Source organism: Gopherus flavomarginatus, chromosome 2 (assembly GCF_025201925.1).
Source record: "Gopherus flavomarginatus isolate rGopFla2 chromosome 2, rGopFla2.mat.asm, whole genome shotgun sequence".
Taxonomy (NCBI): Eukaryota; Metazoa; Chordata; order Testudines; family Testudinidae; genus Gopherus; species Gopherus flavomarginatus.
This window is the reverse complement of record NC_066618.1, coordinates 248,370,981-248,388,800: the sequence shown is the minus strand read 5'-3', so window position 1 is coordinate 248,388,800 and position 17,820 is coordinate 248,370,981. Positions and strand designations below refer to the sequence as shown.

Below are 17,820 nucleotides of genomic sequence, written 5' to 3'. Positions count from 1 at the left end.
ACTGCATAAATCACCAGGCAGGAGAGAAACATTAACTAATGTGAAATAATCTCCAACAGAAGGTGTTATGACAAAGAAGGCCCATCAATACCAGATGAACAATTATGGTGCATCAGAGGACAAAAGACTCTGGTCTCCCTGACCCCATCCCTCAGTGAAGAGGAGACATGCAAATGGATTCCTTCCATCAGCTAAATTTGCAACTTGAAGCAGAAGGGGTAAAGGAATAAAAGCCCTAACAAGGAGGAACTGCCTTTATGCTGGTTTGACTCTGAGGGGCAAAGGATGATTAAGCATAAGCAAAAGATCCCCAGTGCTTAGCCTGGGTTAGTCCTAAAGAACATGTAGAGCTTCTATTACTTTTACTTTTTTAAAATCCACATCTCTGAATGATGTAGTTAAGAGGACCTCACTTCCAGTGGAGGCAGCACTAAGCTGACAGAAGAATTCTTCCCTGCGTACCCACTGCCTCTCTGGGAGGTGAATTACTTACAGCAGACGGGAGAACCCCTCACTTTGCTATAGTGAGTGTCTACAGTGAAGCATTATAACCTTAGCTACTGAAGGTATATGCCTTCTTAGACCTGAGTTGGCTGTTATGGATAAAGGCTTGTAAAATATTAAAAGTAACATTTAAATGACTTTTGACATGCTTCAAAATTGCATTACTTTCTTCTTCTTTTCCTTGCCTCCATTTCTCTGTCTACAGCCTACCTTCTCTGCTTATTAGCTAAAACCAGATTTTAAATAGAAAAAAACATTTAAAGCAATAAACTAGGGCCTGAAAAGAAATATGCCAAAGAAGAAATATTTCAAAGAATGACAGAATACATGAAGTGTTATAAAATACTTTGGGGCTCTTAGAGCCAGTTTTAAGGCATTTATGATCCTAACGATGCACATAAGCAACTAAATATGTTAAAAAATCTGACCCTTAATGTATTGCATAAACTTGCATACTTTTTTAAAATAGCCAAGGTCCTGCTTGAGCAGTCTGTCTGTTGTGAAAATTTAGCTAATTGCAGGTTTATATGTTGAATATTCCCCCTATTGGGCCGTTAGCACACATTACAGATATAAAATTTATTTTAAATTAATTTCTTGAATGTTCTTTTGGCTCCTTGAAATCTTTACTAAAGAGATCCTATAAAGGATCATTATGTGAGTTCACTGATACCAGAATTCTCTTTATAGCCTGTGACATCATTAATATATTCTATGGCCAAACATTTCAAAGTTAGCTGTGTAAATATGGGTTTAGATGCCTACATTAAGGCAAACCAATGTGACAGATTTGGCCCATGGTTTTTAATGAAACAGAAAATGCCAGGGGAACATAACTATTCAGGAAAAACTAGTTAAGATTTGTTTATGTGCTGAATATCCCTAAACAGCCAGGTTAGTGGGGGCATATGGTACATACGTTGGGATTAACTCAGTTTCCATTGTAGCATTATAGGTCTCTTTGAGATGGACAGCTGCTGACCTATTTTCAGGTGTCTTGGTGAGGGTGGTACAAAACCTTTCTGGCACCTCAAAACACAACCAGGTAATATTTTACATTTTAAAAAAATGGTATCTATAGAACAGCAAATACTAGCAAGGTAAATCATAGAAGTCCTCTCTTAGAACTACATGTGCATGTTAATGTGGGAAAGAGCAGTTAATTTGCTACTCTGAAAAAGCAGTTTATTATCATGTGTATTACAGTTGCACTGAGAACGCCATGTGGACCCCAAATGCATAGTAAGAGACAGCCTCTGCCCCCAAGGGCTTCCAATCCAAATAGGGAAGATGGACTAAGAATGAAAGGGGAAAGAGAGATGAAAATCTGGATCCACAAAGAGACCGAGGCATTGCAACACTGAGCATCTGTCACCACTAGCACCACCACCTGCCTGCTCCAGATTTTGTCAGGGCCCTGATCTGGTAGGTGTGCTCAAAGTGTGCCTCCTGGATTGAGCCCCACCGGTGAGATAGGTCTGTGGACTGTACCAGCGCTTAAGTGTGTGATAGGCATCCGGATGCCCACAGTGAGGCTCTGTGCATGCCCAACAGCAGAAACCTAGGCACTAGGGGACTCTTATGGCAAAAATTTAGGTGCCTTCAGGGATAGATGGCAGTAGCAAAAGAAGGGGTTTTGAAGGTCTCAGTAGTGCCTACCTTTTTGGACTTAGGCACCTTAGTCTTTTTGTGGATCTGGGTCAAAGTGACTGGTCCAGGGTCATGCAGCAGGTCAGTAGCAAAGCTAGGAGTAGAACCAAGGTCTCCTGATGCCCTAGTCGGTACCTTATCTATTAGACCATGTTGGCTGGAAGAATATTTTACTTCATCTTTGTTAGCACGTCATTATTTGCTTGTTTCTTTATAGGCAAATATGCAAATTTGTATTCAGATGACATTTAACAATGTAGATGTTTTCCTTGAAACATTAGTCATGTCATATGAAAGACTGTGCCAGTTATCTGATATAGCACTTTGTGGATTGTTAAATTGAGTATACATTGGGTACCTTTATAGCCCCAATTCACTGCCGGTGCACTTGCACCATTGGAAGCAGTCGTAGTAAAAGCATAACTCGTGCAGCACAATGGCAAAAACCTGATCCCTGTCTACTCTATAGCTTCCACTATTGTTACCACCGCCGGAGCTGTACCTATGGTGAATTACATCTATGACGTTTGGTAGTGTAAACAGAGCCTTTGAGTTCAGAAATGTTCATTCTAAATCAGAACAAAAGACTATCTAATACCAAGTATCAGAGGAGTAGCCGTGTTAGTCTGGATCTGTAAAAGCAGCAAAGAGTCCCATGGCACCTTATAGACTAACAGACGCTTTGGAGCATGAGCTTGCATCCAACGAAGTGGGTATTCACCCAGGAGAGCTCATGCTCCAAAAAGTCTGTTAGTCTATAGGTGCCACACGGCTCTTTGCTGCTTTTATCTAATACCAGTAATTTTAAATAGACAAATAGAAGCCTACACAAAGAGCATAGCATTAACCTTATACATTAACAATAATGGAATTAAGGAGGACTTGGAATTTTTTAAAACTGTCCTACAAATTAAAAAACAGATGTGATTTAAGCTGTTTTAAGGACATGCTCCTGATGAGAGGGCACTACATTTGTCTCATTTCAGTATGGAGTATAATTTTTGTAGCTAAATTATGAACTGAAATATGTTTTTGTGTAGTGATTCTGCCAGACCTTTAACTACAGTGTTACTACCACAATAATGGTAAAATGATCTGCTGTGCTTCTTTAGCCTTTGAGTGCCTAGTGAGGTTATTAGAGAAAATTCTATACTTTGTTGTGATGCCTGTGGAAGGGCTGCCCTAGATAATAGGGCATGTAGATAAGACTCACGCAGTTCAAAATCTGCATTGATCTGTCATGTCCAGCACTACTTATGATGTCTGACTGGTTTGATTACACAGTGTAATAGGTGGGGAAGGAAAGGAAAGGGGTGGGGGTCAAGACAAGACAGAAACCAAGACTGCAAATTAAATACCTCATTGGGTCTTTAAGGATACATGGTGGCACATTTACGATTTCTACATTTGTGTACCCAGGTTTGGCCAGCTAATCCTTGAAGTAATCTAATGAGTCTAGTGGAATTACCTTAGGAATGAATTTGTCCTATTGTGTTCTGTATTTGTCTGGTTAGGTAAATATAATGGCAGTAGTAACAGACTTTAAGGAGTGCATGTAACGTAGTAGTATAGGGTGATGTTTTGGAAAACTGTAAGAAGTTTGAACAGCCTTCAGAAAATTGAGACTTAAACCTCTTTCCTAACACTGTGCTAAATCAAAAGCTTAGCTTCACCTGTGTTTGAAGTAGATTATACCACACAACCAAACAGATACACTTTGAAGCAGTAGGGCCTTTCTTCAAAGGGGAAATATTTTGTAAGCTTGCCTAGAGCATGTTCCCTTGCAGAAGATTTTAAATAGGTGAAAACCTGTAAAATCGTTTATGTGAGAAGCTATGAAATATGTGTATATGATTTCTGCATCTATAGTAATGGCTTATTTAAATGTTATGCTGCCTGCAATTCTTTCCTGTGTGAAAGTAGAATGAATTAGATTGTAAAATTAAGAATAGATTAAAGAAATGTTGTATGTACCTTTAAGCAGAAATGAGAAATGTTGAAATACAGGTGCCAGGAAAAGAAACATTAGGCATAAACAATGGTGCTAATGGCGAAACATTAACAGAAGACAGGTAATAGTTAGTAAGGAAATAAGATATGCATGCCTAGCCCAGGTAAATTTATCAGATTCTGCTTCCTTTGTTATCTTGTTAAGGGCTTGGCTACACTGGAGAGTTGCAGCGCTGGTAGTGGGTTTACAGTGCTGCAACTTAGTAACTGTCCACACCTGCAAGGCATATCCAGCGCTGGCTGTACACCTGGTCTGTTATTGGCCTCCAGGGTATTAGGAGGTATCCCAGAATGCCTGCTCACAATAAACCGGAAGAATGGCTGAACTCCGAGCTCCCCAGAGCTACTTATCTAAAAAAACAAACACAGCTGCTCTTTGCTCCAGCAAGCGAGCGGAGGCAGGGGAATTGCTCTGGAATGTTCACAGCTGTTTGCTTGAGGAGAGATGGGAGTCCGTGTTGAGCAGCTGCTTATGTGGTCTGAAGGCTATTTAGGAGTGCATAATTTGCATTTAGTGAATAAGAGAGGGGCGGGGAAGGGGTCAAAACTTTTAAAATGATTGAAGGTAGGTGCTGTGTATCTTCCAGTCCTTAGAACTTGCAAGGCAGGGAGCTGAGAACAGTGTCAGCTCCAAAAATCCACTCTCTCTGTCTCCCCCACGCTCCGTGTCACACTCCACCCCAGCCCCCTGTTTTGAAAAGCACATTGCAGCCACTTGAATGCTGGGATAGCTGTCCACAATGCACCACTCCCAACAGCGCTGCAAATGTGGCCACACTGCAGCGCTTTCCCTACACAGCTGTACCTCCCAGCGCTGTACAACTGTAAGTGTAACCATACCCTAAGTTCTCACCCTTTTATTTGTACAAACAAGATAGTTTGTGTCTTGCATGGTGCTCATTAAGTGTTACTAGCAGAGCGCTGTGCTAATAAAACAGAGTGGTCTAACAAACTGTGAGTCCTGAGTCTAACTTTGACACCTGTTTAATGGATTGAGTTTGCTTTACATCTTTAGATATATCCACTGGCTTGGGGCACCTGCAGTCTAATGCTGTATGAATGTATTTCACAATTATTTTCTGTAGTTTTTAATTAATTACTGTGGTTATATTTACATGTGAACTACAAAGAATTGTTTTTAAATCACTAAACCCTTTAAAAAATTATTTCTGAGGTATCCATAACAAGGAAGGAAGGAATATTCCTTTTAAAAAGTTAAAATACATTATATTATACTTGAGACATTTGCCACCTTCTTGAGAAATATGAACGGCAGACTTGTGGGTTTCTCTGGCTGAATAAGTGATACCACAAGCACCATCAGCAAAAGCTTGAAAGAAAAAAAAATGGACTAGAATTTTCAAAGGAGCCTGAAGCCATTACACTTCCAATTTCTACTGTTGTTCAGGGCAGTTGATCATCTAACTCTTGCAGGCTGGGATTTTCAAAGAACTGTAAACCTTTATCATTCCCATTACATATAGGCATTTGTGATGGCACTGGCAAGGGAATCAAGGAGTCTGCACCTCAGATCTTGAGTTTAGCATGTCATTTTATTCTGAACCTTTAATTTGGCCTCTAGCTTCTTGCTAAGGGAGGAAGATCAACAGATTTGACCTGAATGCATGCAGGCAGCGGTGGAAAGAACATGGCCTTGCATTATAACAGAGCAGCTGCTCTCCCAATTGAGCATATTCATTGGACTCTCCTCCAATCACTCCTCAGGATCTGATTCTTCAGGGGGCTGGCTGCTCTCAGCCAGGATCAGACCCCAATTGTGGCAGAGTGAGCAGAACCTCAAGTTTCCCCTTGAAAATTGGAATTAACCTCCTATATCATAGAAGTCGCTGCAGCATTTGTGGGCTAGGTGCAGTAGGAGTTAATACCTGCTTGATCATGTCCTGGAGGTACCCAACCTGTATTTTTTCCTAGCTTGCTCTTTCTCATTTTCATGTAATAATAATGCTTAGCAAGTCTATAAGCAAGGAGATTTCCTTAGCTTGCAGAAGAACCAGCCCTATTACCTCAGTGTTTAACAGAAACAGAGGAGTTGCAATAGTAATGTCACCAGCATTTCTTTTCAATATTCTTCTCCCTTTTTGCTAGAAAGCTGCTTTTGAACACTCATGGCCACAATCTGTTCACATACTTGGTAGGTAGGATATTAATTGAAATGCACATTGGTGAATTCAGAAGATCTATTTTTGATCTGTTCCTCAGACAGGTTTTGATTTTGTTTTCAAGGGCTTGTTCCTAGTTCTGGATAGATTCTTGTAATAGTCTCATATATAGCCATGTTAAAAAAAAATCAGCTTCCTTACATATAAGGCAGTGGTAACAACATTTAACAGGTTTCGGAGTAGCAGCCATGTTAGTCTGTATCCATAAAAAGAACAGGAGTACTTGTGGCACCTTAGAGACTAACAAAAAAAAAAAAAGCTTATGCTCAAATAAATTTGTTAGTCTCTAAGGTGCCACAAGTGCTCCTGTTCTTTTTATAACATTTAACAGTTGAAAGCATGTTCCTATAAAAAGGTTCCTAGTTCACCAAACCTAGCAATATCTCCTGATCTTTGCTGTATCATGGAAACAAGATTTCTGCGGTCATTACATTTCTGATAGATAAAAGAAAGGCAGGTTGATGGTCTGACTAATCCGTGGGTTCATTTTGACGTTTGTAACCAATACTATAATAATCCACACTATCATTCTAATAATTACACTCAGATCAGTTTTGATAACATTCAGTGGTTACATTTTTTTCTTCTAGACAGAGTAATTTCCTTTTCCTTTTAGATGCCAGTTTTACATTTGAAGATCGTAATTTAAACCAGACCAGTCTGAAATATTTTGCTTAATGTAGTTATGCAAAGCAAAATCCTATTAAAAATACATTACTCCCATTAATGTGGATTGTTCATAATTCTACATAGGCCAAATACTAAGAAATCTATCCAGATTTATACTACTTCTGGAAAATGACACACTGATTTTGACATGATTTCATAAATTAAAATATTTCTTGCTTGGTCAGTTACATCCATTATATATAATCAGTTATATTAATCATGATGATGGCCTGATCTCTTAAAGTCTTTAAAGCTTTCTGCCAATTTGTTGCAATTCTGGTACACAGAAGTTAGTTTAACAATGCCCTTGTCCCTATCCGTCGATTCCCAACCATAAAAATAAATAAAGCAATAACAGCAGCAGCCATTGCCAATAACAGAATCAAAGTATAAGAAACAATCAATTGTTCCTGAATAGCAACAGTGAAACACTGTCAGTTAAATATTGTCACTTGCACATGCTCTCTTCATCTAAAAATAAATTGCTAGATTGTGTCACCAAAATCAACGAGCCTACAATACTACTGACTAAGGACTATAGGATTCTTGGTTGGAGATCTCTTTGTGGTAAAGTGAAGGACGTGCACACACTGAGCCTAATTTTGTCTTACTCCTAATTTACACAGGTGTAACTCCACTGAAGTCAAAGAAGTCAAATTTAAAACTGTCAAACTGAGATCAGAATTAGGCTAACTGATATAGGCAAGCAGATGAGGAGACTCCCCTAACTGGTTACATCTGATCTAGTGTCTGATCACCAGTTAGGCAAATACAGCAGTTACCCCATCTTTTTTTGCTTTGTAACCTTTGAACCAAGTTGAACCTTTTATGAAACTGACTACACTGATGGTAAAATTAAGAATTACTTTGTCAGTTGAATCAATTTCTCCCTCATGGAATACCAAGGTCTGATTTTTTTCACCTGGTTTTGTCAAGAAATTACTCATCACAGTTATCCACGAAGACACTGGATTAATCAGGGCACAGAACTAACAATCATCATTTCTGGTAAATTGGCCATGCTAGTAGTCATCTCTTTGACAGAATTATTTTGCACACATCATGTATAATGCAATTTCTCATTGATTCTAGACATGAATTGCACTGGACAGAGTCACCCAGTCTTTCATAGAATTATTTGGACCAGAAGAGAGCTCTGTAAGAACATTTAATCCATACACCAGCCAGTGGCAATCTCTTTCTGGTACACTGAGTGGAAGCAAGGCCTTCCTACCAATTCCTGCATCTTATTAAAGGTTCCATTCATCACCCTAATAGCCTGATTTTCAGCAATACTGAACACCTACAGGTCCCTTGATTTCCAGTGGGATGGTGTATATTCAACCCCCTTTGAAAATCTGTTCAACAGCATACATATGAAGGACTCAGGTTTGGATCCACAAAGGGAGTGGCTCTCAACCGTTCTAGACTACTGTACCCTTCTCAGGAGTCTGATTTGACTTGTGTACCCCCAAGTTACACTTAGAAGTGCCTTGTTTACGAAATCAGACATAAAAATGCAAAGGGTGTCACAGCCTACTATTACTGAAAAATTGCTTTCTTTCTCATTTTTACCATATAATAAAATTAATCAATTGGGATATAAATAGTATACTAGATTTCAGTGTACAGTATATAGAGGACTATAAATAAGTCATTGTATAAGTTGATGTAACCCCTGGAGGACCTCAGTGTACCCCAGGGTATGTATACCCCTGGTTGAGAACCACTGCACAAAGGTACTTAGCTGCGTAACACCCACACTTAGGTACCTAAGTTCTATTTTAAGTGTCACTATAAAGTTCAGTTCAGCTTCCACCTAACTCTGTGGCACCTAAACTCAGTCTGCACCTAACATTTTGCACTACAAGTTACCCATGGCCCTAAGTTCCTGCCTCTGGGCACATGCAGTGCTCTCTCACTCTAGTGTCCAGGCCCGTCTCCCACCTAAGCACCAGAGTGATCCATGAACTGGGGTAAGATAGGCACTCCTCCGCCTAACTCAGATGTGAGGCCTGATCCAATAGGTGTGCTGAGAGACTAACTCCGCACAAAACAGATGGGGACCGGCATGAGGGGAAAAAGAGAGTTGAACCTCCTTATTACCTTTAATCCAGTAGATAAAGCATTCATGCAGGACGTGGAAGATGCCTGGTTCATGTCTCCCCTACATTTGATGAGGGAGAAGGGATTTGAACATAAGTCTCCCAATTCTCAGATGAGGAACCTCACCCCTAGACTCTGAGATATTCTAATGTGGGGCTCCCTCAATCTGTCTGGTTGAACTTGTTCAATTTAACTAAATATTAACTGGGGCCATGGCTACACTGGAGAGTTGCAGCGCTGGTGAGGGGGTTACAGCGCTGCAACTTAGGATGTGGCCACACTTGCAAAGCACGGCCAGCGCTGCAACTCCCTGGTTGCAGCGCTGGCTGTACACCCGGTCGAGCCTCGGGTGTAGGGATTTCAGCGCTGGTGATCCAGCGCTGGTCAGCAAGTGTGGACGCCCACCAGCGCTTTTATTGACCTCCGTGGTATAAGGAGGTATCCCAGCATACCTTAGAAGCCTCTCTGATAATCATGCACACTCCACTGCCCTGGGCTCAGCTGACCCCACCTCTAAATGCCCCGGGAATTTTAAAAATCCCCTTCCTGTTTGCTCAGCCAGGTGTGGAGTGCAATCAATCAATCAATCAATCAGCGACCATGCCTCCATGCCCCAGACGAGCCCCAGCATGGAACAATTCCGAGCTGCAGGACCTCATCAGTGTTTGGGGTGAGGAAGCTGTGCAAGCACAGCTGCGCTCCAGCCGGAGAAATTATGATACCTATGGGCAGATATCACAGTCCTTGCTGAGAAGGGGCCATGAACGGGACGCGTTGCAGTGCAGGGTCAAAATAAAAGAGCTGAGGAGTGCTTACTGCAAAGCCCATGAGGGAAATCACCGCTCAGGAGCTGCCCCCACAACCTGCCGTTTTTACAAGGAGCTGGATGCCATACTTGGGTGTGACCCCACTGCCAATCCTAGGAGCACGATGGAGAGTTCAGAGCAGGGAGAAGTGGGGGAGGGTGTAGAGGAAGCCGACAGTGAGGCTACTGGCATGGAGGGAGACACCCTGGAGTCCCAGGAGGCATGCAGCCAGGAGCTCTTCTCAAGCCAGGAGGAGGCTAGCCAGTCGCAGCAGCTGGAAGTTGCTGGTGAGGAAGAAGCTGCGGAGCGTGCTCGGGGTAAGCAGATTTTTATGTTTTGGGAGAGGAGGGTTTGGGTTATGGCTGCCTGCATGCATGCCTAAACGTGGAATAGCCCATTGATTTGCTCTATCACATCTCTGTAATCTGCCTCGGTAATCTCTTGAAAAGTTGCAGCCAGAGCGTGGGCAATGTGCTTTTGCAAGTTTATAGGGAGAGCCACCGTGGTCCTTGTCCCGGTCAGGCTAACTCGTCCGATCCACTGTGCAGCGAGGGGTGGAGGGACCATGGCTGCACACAGGCAAGGTGCATAGGGGCCAGGGCGGAATCCACATTGCTGTAGAAGACCCTCTCTCTCTTCCCAGGTAACACGCAGCAGTGATATATCTGGCAGTAGGAAACCCTGTTGAGAATTTAGGGATACTTGAGTGCAGGGCGCCAGGTTCGCGGTCCCTCCCCAGCCCCGCGGTGCGTTCCGGTCTCTCCCCCCGCTTTCCAGCAGGCAGCCAGCCCCGCGGTGCGCTCCGGTCTCTCCCCCCCCCCTTTCCAGCAGGCAGCCAGCCCCGTGGTGCGCTCCGGTCTCTCCCCCACCTTTCCAGCAGGCAGCGAGCCCCGCGGTGCACTCTGGTCTCCCTCCCCCCTTTCCAGCAGGCAGCCAGCCCCGCGGTGCGCTCCGGTCTCTCTCCCCCCTTTCCAGCAGGCAGCCAGCCCCACGGTGCGCTCCGGTCTCCCTCCCCCCTTTCCAGCAGGCAGCCAGCCCCGCGGTACGCGCCGGTCTCTCCCCCCCCTTTCCAGCAGGCAGCCAGCCCCTCGGTGTGCTCCGGTTTCCCCCGCCCTCACCAGCAGGCCGGCAGTTACGCGGACCGCCCCCCCCCCCCCCCGCCAGCAGCTTGCCACCTTCCTGTTCGCTACTGTCCCCTGTGCAGGACACCAGCTACCTCCTGTACCCAGTGCAGATAAACCCCAGTGACCCATTGGTCAATTCCCCCTCCCAGGTGCAGTCGGGGCAGAAACACTCACCCCATTGCTCGCCATGCCTTCGCTAACCCTGGCCTCTCTGTGTTATGTTAGGTATGTGGGAAGGATGCTACAAAAAGTCTAAAATCTCCTTCACTGTGTGATAATAAACAATGTAGCCTCTGTGTATTACATGTTTCTATCTATGTTTTTTTTAGTGACCTTGACTAATGCAGCCGGATCACCGGCCTCACGTCGCTTGCAGAACTTGAGAAAAAATCCGCGAAAATCAAAAGAAGAATTGATCAAAGCAGTTATGATTCACTACAACAGAGAAAGTAGGAAGATGCAGGAATGGAGAGAGAAAATGTATGAGTGGAGGCAAACAGAAAGCAGGAGAAAGGAATTGGCTACCAAAAAAACTTCAAAGCAGATGATAAGCCTCCTGGCTCGCCAAACTGAGTCTTTCGAGTCTCTCGTAGCCATGCAGGCAGATCTGTACCGTGGTAACCCACACCCCTCCCAAAGCTCTCTTTCTTGTTCCCCAGTATTTGCACAAAACACCTTTCTCCAGCAGCCAGTTTCTTATTACCCCCAGCTGCCCCCAACACCTGTACGATCACCTACCAGCCCTGATAACTACAATTCTTACCCTGTGCACTCCACCCCCATTACCCTGCAGCATAGTAATCCTGAAGTGCAGCAGACATTGAACAGTAATCCAAACAGGACATATTCAAACCTCTGAATGTACAGTCCACCACCCTAACCCCCCTGGCCTTTTATGTACTGTACTTTGAATAAAGGATTTTATGGCTTTTACAATACGTTTTATTATTGCAGGAAGTGGTAAATATTGTACACCAAGGTAGAAAGGAGCACAGCAAAGGCACCAAACATTACTGTTGGCTCTCAGCATCAAATTGCTCCCTTAAGGCATCCCTAATCCTTGAAGCCCTTTCCTGGGCCTCTCTAGTAGCCCTGCTCTCTGGCTGTGCAAATTCATCCTCCAGGCGTCGAACCTCGGAGGTCCATTCCTCACTGAATCTTTCACCCTTCCCTTCACAAATATTATGGAGGGTACAGCACGCGGATATAATAGCGGAGATGCTGCTTTCCCCCAAATCTAGCTTCCCATAAAGACACCTCCAGCGGGCTTTCAAACGGCCAAAAGCACACTCCACAGTCATTCTGCACCGGCTCAGCCTGTAGTTGAACCGGTCCTTGCTCCTGTCAAGCTTCCCTGTATACGGTTTCATGAGCCATGGCATTAAGGAGTAAGCGGGGTCTCCAAGGATCACAGTGGGCATTTCGACGTCCCCTACTGTGATCTTGCGGTCTGGGAAAAAAGTCCCGGCCCTCAGCCTCCTGAACAGGGCACTGTTCCGAAAGATGCGTGCATCATGCACCTTTCCAGGCCATCCTGAGTAAATGTCAGTGAAACGCCCACGGTGATCCACAAGCGCTTGCAGAACCACGGAGAAATACCCCTTGCGATTCACGTACTCTGATGCCAGGTGGGGTGGGGACAGAATAGGAATATGCGTCCCATGTATTGCCCCTCCACAGTTAGGGAAACCCATTTGTGCAAAGCCATCCACAATGTCCTGCACGTTCCCCAGAGTCACAGTTCTTCTTAGCAGGGTGCGATTAATGGCTGTGCAAACTTGCATCAGCACCATTCCAACGGTGGACTTTCCCACTCCAAACTGGTTCGTCACCGATCGGTAGCTGTCTGGAGTTGCCAGCTTCCAGATTGCAATAGCCACCCGCTTCTCCACTGGCAGGGCAGCTCTCAATCTCGTGTCCCTGCGCCGCAGGGTAGGGGCGAGCTCAGCACACAGTCCCATGAAAGTGGCTTTTCTCATCCGAAAGTTCTGCAGCCACTGCTCGTCATCCCATGCTTGCAGGATGATGTGATCCCACCACTGAGTGCTGGTTTCCCGAGCCCAAAGGCGCCGTTCCACGGTGCTAAGCACGTCTGTTACTGCCTCAAACAATTGAGTGTCTTGAGCATCAGGCATTTCAATATCATCGTCTGACTCCTCACTGTCACTTTGCAGCTGAAGGAATAGCTCCACTGCCATGCGTGATGTGCTGGCAACATTCATCAGCAAGGTCCTCAGCAGCTCAGGCTCCATTTGTAACAGAAATCTCAGAAATCGCGCTGCAGACTCACAATGCCGCCAAACTGCTCGGAATGTGCAGCAAAGCACCACGGGGCGTTGGAACAGGAAGCGGAAAGACCCGCACACTTCCTTCCCCTTCCCACAAGCCACAGCGCCAAAATGGGACGAGGTGCTCTGTGGGATAGCTGCCCACAATGCACCACTCCCAACAGCACTGCAAGTGCTGCAAATGTGGCCACACTGCAGCGCTGGTTGCTGTAAGTGTGGCCACACTGCAGCGCTGGCCCTACACAGCTGTACGAACACAGCTGTAACTACCAGCGCTGCAAAACTGTAAGTGTAGACATGGCCTGGGCCAGAGAAAGAGTAAGAATAATTCTATATAGGCCCCTTACCTGAGAAATGGCAGATCCCTATTCTAATCCCTCCTCATCAGGTGAATAGAGGACTTGAATAGCGGTCGCCTACATGCTGGATGAGTGCTTTCAGCACTGGCTACACTTAACATACTGGTTTTGTGGATCACATCATTGTTCCTGTTATTTTCCAGATGCCTAAAAGTTACTTTTGTGGATCCAGGTCTGAGCCCTTAGGCCAACATTTGCAGACTGGGCCCTGACTCCATACTTAGGCAGTTGAAGAAAAACAGCCTGTTCACAAGTGCTGAACATCTGCAGCCGATATCTTGTTAGGCTGCTGCAAAGCATTAGTAATGTCAACATCTGGCTTCACATACTTTCCCTGATAAATCAGGTATTTGTTTTTGTCAGGTTCTTGAATAAGGCCTTGGCTACACTCACACTTTACAGCGCTGCAACTGGGGTGTGAAAAAACACCCCCTTGAGCGCTGCAAGATACAGCGCTGTAAAGCGTTAGTGTAATCAGGGCAGCAGCGCTGGGAGCGCGGCTCCCAGCGCTGCACGCTACACCCGTAAGGGATGTGGGTTACATGCAGCGCTGGGAGAGCTCTCTCCCAGTGCTGCCACTCTGACTACACTCACACTTCAAAGCGCTGCCGCGGCAGCGCTCCTGCAGCGCTGCCGGGCCAGCGCTTTGAAATTCCAAATGTAGCCATACCTTAAGAAAATAGTTCCACAAAGGGACAATGGGGTTTAAGGATGGATTTCTAATATTTAGGCTAGGCAGAATTCAATTTTTAGAAAAAATTTAGTAGATAATATTGGTTTATATATAAGCACATTTCTTTTAATTTTATCGATTTAAATTTTTACTGCACAAAATTATGGAGTTTAAATATTTTTTAAATTTATTTTTATCTATTTAAATTTTCACAGTTGCAGGAAATTATAGGGGGGCCAGACAACAGAGGCAGAGAATAATTAATTACAGAAGATGTTGCTATTCAAAAAGTAAAAGCTGTATAACCATAAAAACACAATTTTTCGACATCACATGCCAAATATACAAAGTAAATATTCTTAAATCAAACTCTAATAAGTTCTCAAGCAAAATTTTTCTTACTTTGCCAATCTGTAAAGTTCAATTATCAACAATGGCAATTTTTGTTGTCAATTTGCATGTGTGTACAGTGCAATAGACATTTACGTATATTTACTCATAAAAATCTAACTTTCCAAGCCTATTTGTACTGATTTATACTTTTAGCACCCCCATAAATGATTTATAACCATGAAGTTGTATGCACTGCTAAAATAGGTGACTTCTATCCTTTTCACTATTACTTTCGTCTTTCTTTCCCTGTTCCTTTCTGTTTGTTACCTTTACATGACACATCTTGTTTAATACTAGATTGTAAGGTCCTTGTGGCACAGACCGTGTCATTTTATGCATCTGTACAATGTCTGCTACAATAAAGCTTTGATAGTGATTGGGGCCTTTGGAACACTTTTATGAAGTGCAGAATTAAGCATATGTAAAAATCATTGATTTTTTGCTAGTCTTTTTGAAGGGTTTCATATTTATTTATATAAATATATTTATATTTATTGTGCTTATGTCTATGCATTTCCTTTCCCCCTTGCCTCCAGACCTTCTCAAATACTACTTGCTCCGGTTTTGGCTTCTTACCATGACTGATTTTTCCTCTTGTCTTCAGTTTCCGAATTTCTCTCTTCCTTACTGATCTATTCCTGCTGGAAAAGACTGCAAACAGTGATAAGTTAATGAGAAAACCGCTCTGATGACCAGGGCCGGCTTTAGGAAGTGCGGGGCCCAATTCGAACAGTTTAGACGGGGCCCCGGCAGGGATTACTAAAAAAAAAAAAACCAAACCAAAACAACAAAAAACACCTGTAGATAAACACGGGGGGCTTGTACTCACTGGGCGGTGCTGAGTCTTCGGCGGCACTTCAGTGGTGGGTCCTTCACTCGCTCCCGGTCTTTGGCGGCACTGAAGGACTCGCCACCAAAGTGCTACCAAAGACCCAAAGCAAGCAAAGGACCCGCCGCCGAAGTGCCGCTGGAGACCCGAAGCGCTGCCAGGTGAGTAAAAATTAAAAAGAAGCCTCTAGCCAGGGAAGGGATTCTCACTGGGTGCGGGGCCCTCTTAGGTGCGGGGCCTGATTAGGGGGAATTGGTGGAATTGGCCTAAAGCCGGCCCTACTGATGACTATTTAAAAAGAAAATGTGTAATAATGGTGTTGTTATGTTTAAATAGTATAGAAAGATAAATCAGACACAATTCACTTATTGGCTTTGCACCTCTGCCCCAAAAACAGAGCCAAAGGAAATGGATGGTTCTATCTTAGGGCTTGTCTACATGGGAAACTTATAGTGGTATCAGATGTGAATTTAAACTGATACAGTAATTCCTGTATAACCCCCTATGTGGACATTCTTTTTCTGGTATAAGAGTGCCATTTTTCATTTTAGTTTATGTTGCTTCGGAAGCGGTTTAAACTAACCCAGAAAAAGCCACTCTTGTACTGGGATAAGAGTGTCTATATGGGGGGTTATACCAGTATAACTATATTGGTTTAACAATACTGGTATAATTTTCCTGGTATATTTGGTAAAAGTTTCTTGTATAGACAAGCCTTTATTTTTCACTTTACCCATCAATTGTAGATTCAAGCTCAAATCTGAGGCCTAAGGACATTTGTGACATCGAGGTTAGGGTTATAGGGAATAAGGGCTTAATCTTGTGCCCACTGAAGTCAATAGCAGTATTTCCATTGACTTCCATAGGTGATGGATCACTTCATATGTAATTTTTGGGTGGAAACTATTATATTTTAATCCGTGGTTGTATAATTTCCCTTGAAAGAAACCAAAGTGAGAGATTTTCACTTTGCAGACTGTCCTGCTTCTGCTGTTTTTCTTTCTCAGTCAACGTTCTGCATTCCGACACTCTCAGTTTGATTGATACCTGAACCCTCTCTTCATCCAATCTGTTTATTCAGTAATATTACCCCAAATTTTCTACAAATGACAGAAAGTTCGGACTCCTTCATTCCTGTTTTTAGTCCAATTAATCAAACACAGTGTGCCATATCCATACGTGCTGACTTGCAGCTAATGCTGGAATTAGAGGAGCCCTATTTGCCAGTGACGGGGCAAACACTGGGAAATGAGGACAGTGATTAGAAGGAGCTTATGCTCTCCTCTCCCACCAACACACACCTCAGACAGCTGCCGGAAACTCACTTGAGAGCTAGCCACAGCTTGAGAATGGCTGGGCTAGTAAAATATTTATAAGAGCACTCAACAGCTTTGTACAAGATGAGCCATATGGCACACTGCTTTATCTACAGTGTGTGTGTGTGTGTGTGTGTTTTTTTTTGTAATAGTCTTTTTAGAGAAATGTAAGAAAACATATCTTCCACATACATCTGACTCAGAATCCTTTTCACAGTGTCAAAGTTCACTTAGGGCACAAACAAGCGTTCACCTTCCCTATCTGTCCTGGGCTGCTTTACGCGCGTCCTCTGTTGTTAAGTCCCATAAAGATTCTCTTCTCGATGTACCAATACAGCATATGCGATATCTATTTATTTTTCAGCTAGATCAAACAGCACTTTCAGTTTTAATTGATTTTTTGTTTGATCATTTTCAGAGAAAACACTATACAAATTTACAAGCTTATTGCAAGACAGAGGCAGCTGGTCTCTTACAGTTTCTTCTTTTAAAAGTGAAATGCAATAAAGGAATTGGCCATGTGTAGCAATATGGAACTGATTGAAGCTTACAGTGACCACTCAGCAGGTTTCAGAGTAGTCTTTATTAGCAAAAACGAGGAGTCCTTGTGGCAGCTTACAGACTAAGAAATTTATTTGGGCATAAGCGTTCCTGGGCTATAACCCATTTCATCAGATGAATGGAGTGGAAAATACACTTCAGTCTCCCTGGCCACTCAATAACAGACTTAAAAGTGGCAATTCTTCAACAAAAACTTCAAAACAGACTCCAGTGAGAAACTGCAGATCTGGAATTAATTTGCAAACTGGACACCATTCAAATTAGGTCTGGGAGTGGATGGGTCATTACAAAAACTAATTTCCCCATACTGTTACTCACACCTTCTTGTCAACTGTTTGAAATTGGCCACTCT

General features: G+C 43.5%; 1 protein-coding gene across 2 annotated transcripts in view; it reads left to right on the top strand.

Moving 5' to 3' along the window:
* LOC127045225 (zinc finger and SCAN domain-containing protein 29-like) overlaps window positions 1-11,979 on the top strand; it is a 191,792-nt gene extending 179,813 nt beyond the window's left edge. Inside the window, exons 2-3 of one of the 2 annotated variants that reach the window (XM_050941093.1) lie at window positions 9,921-10,242; window positions 11,379-11,979. In XM_050941093.1, the coding sequence (XP_050797050.1) occupies window positions 10,050-10,242; window positions 11,379-11,908 (723 nt within the window). In that variant the 5' untranslated portion in view covers window positions 9,921-10,049 and the 3' untranslated portion in view covers window positions 11,909-11,979. Of the gene's footprint in view, window positions 1-9,386; window positions 10,243-11,378 lie in introns of those variants that run through there. The other variant, XM_050941092.1, reaches the window with a different exon arrangement.
* The last annotated feature ends 5,841 nt before the right edge of the window (window positions 11,980-17,820 follow it).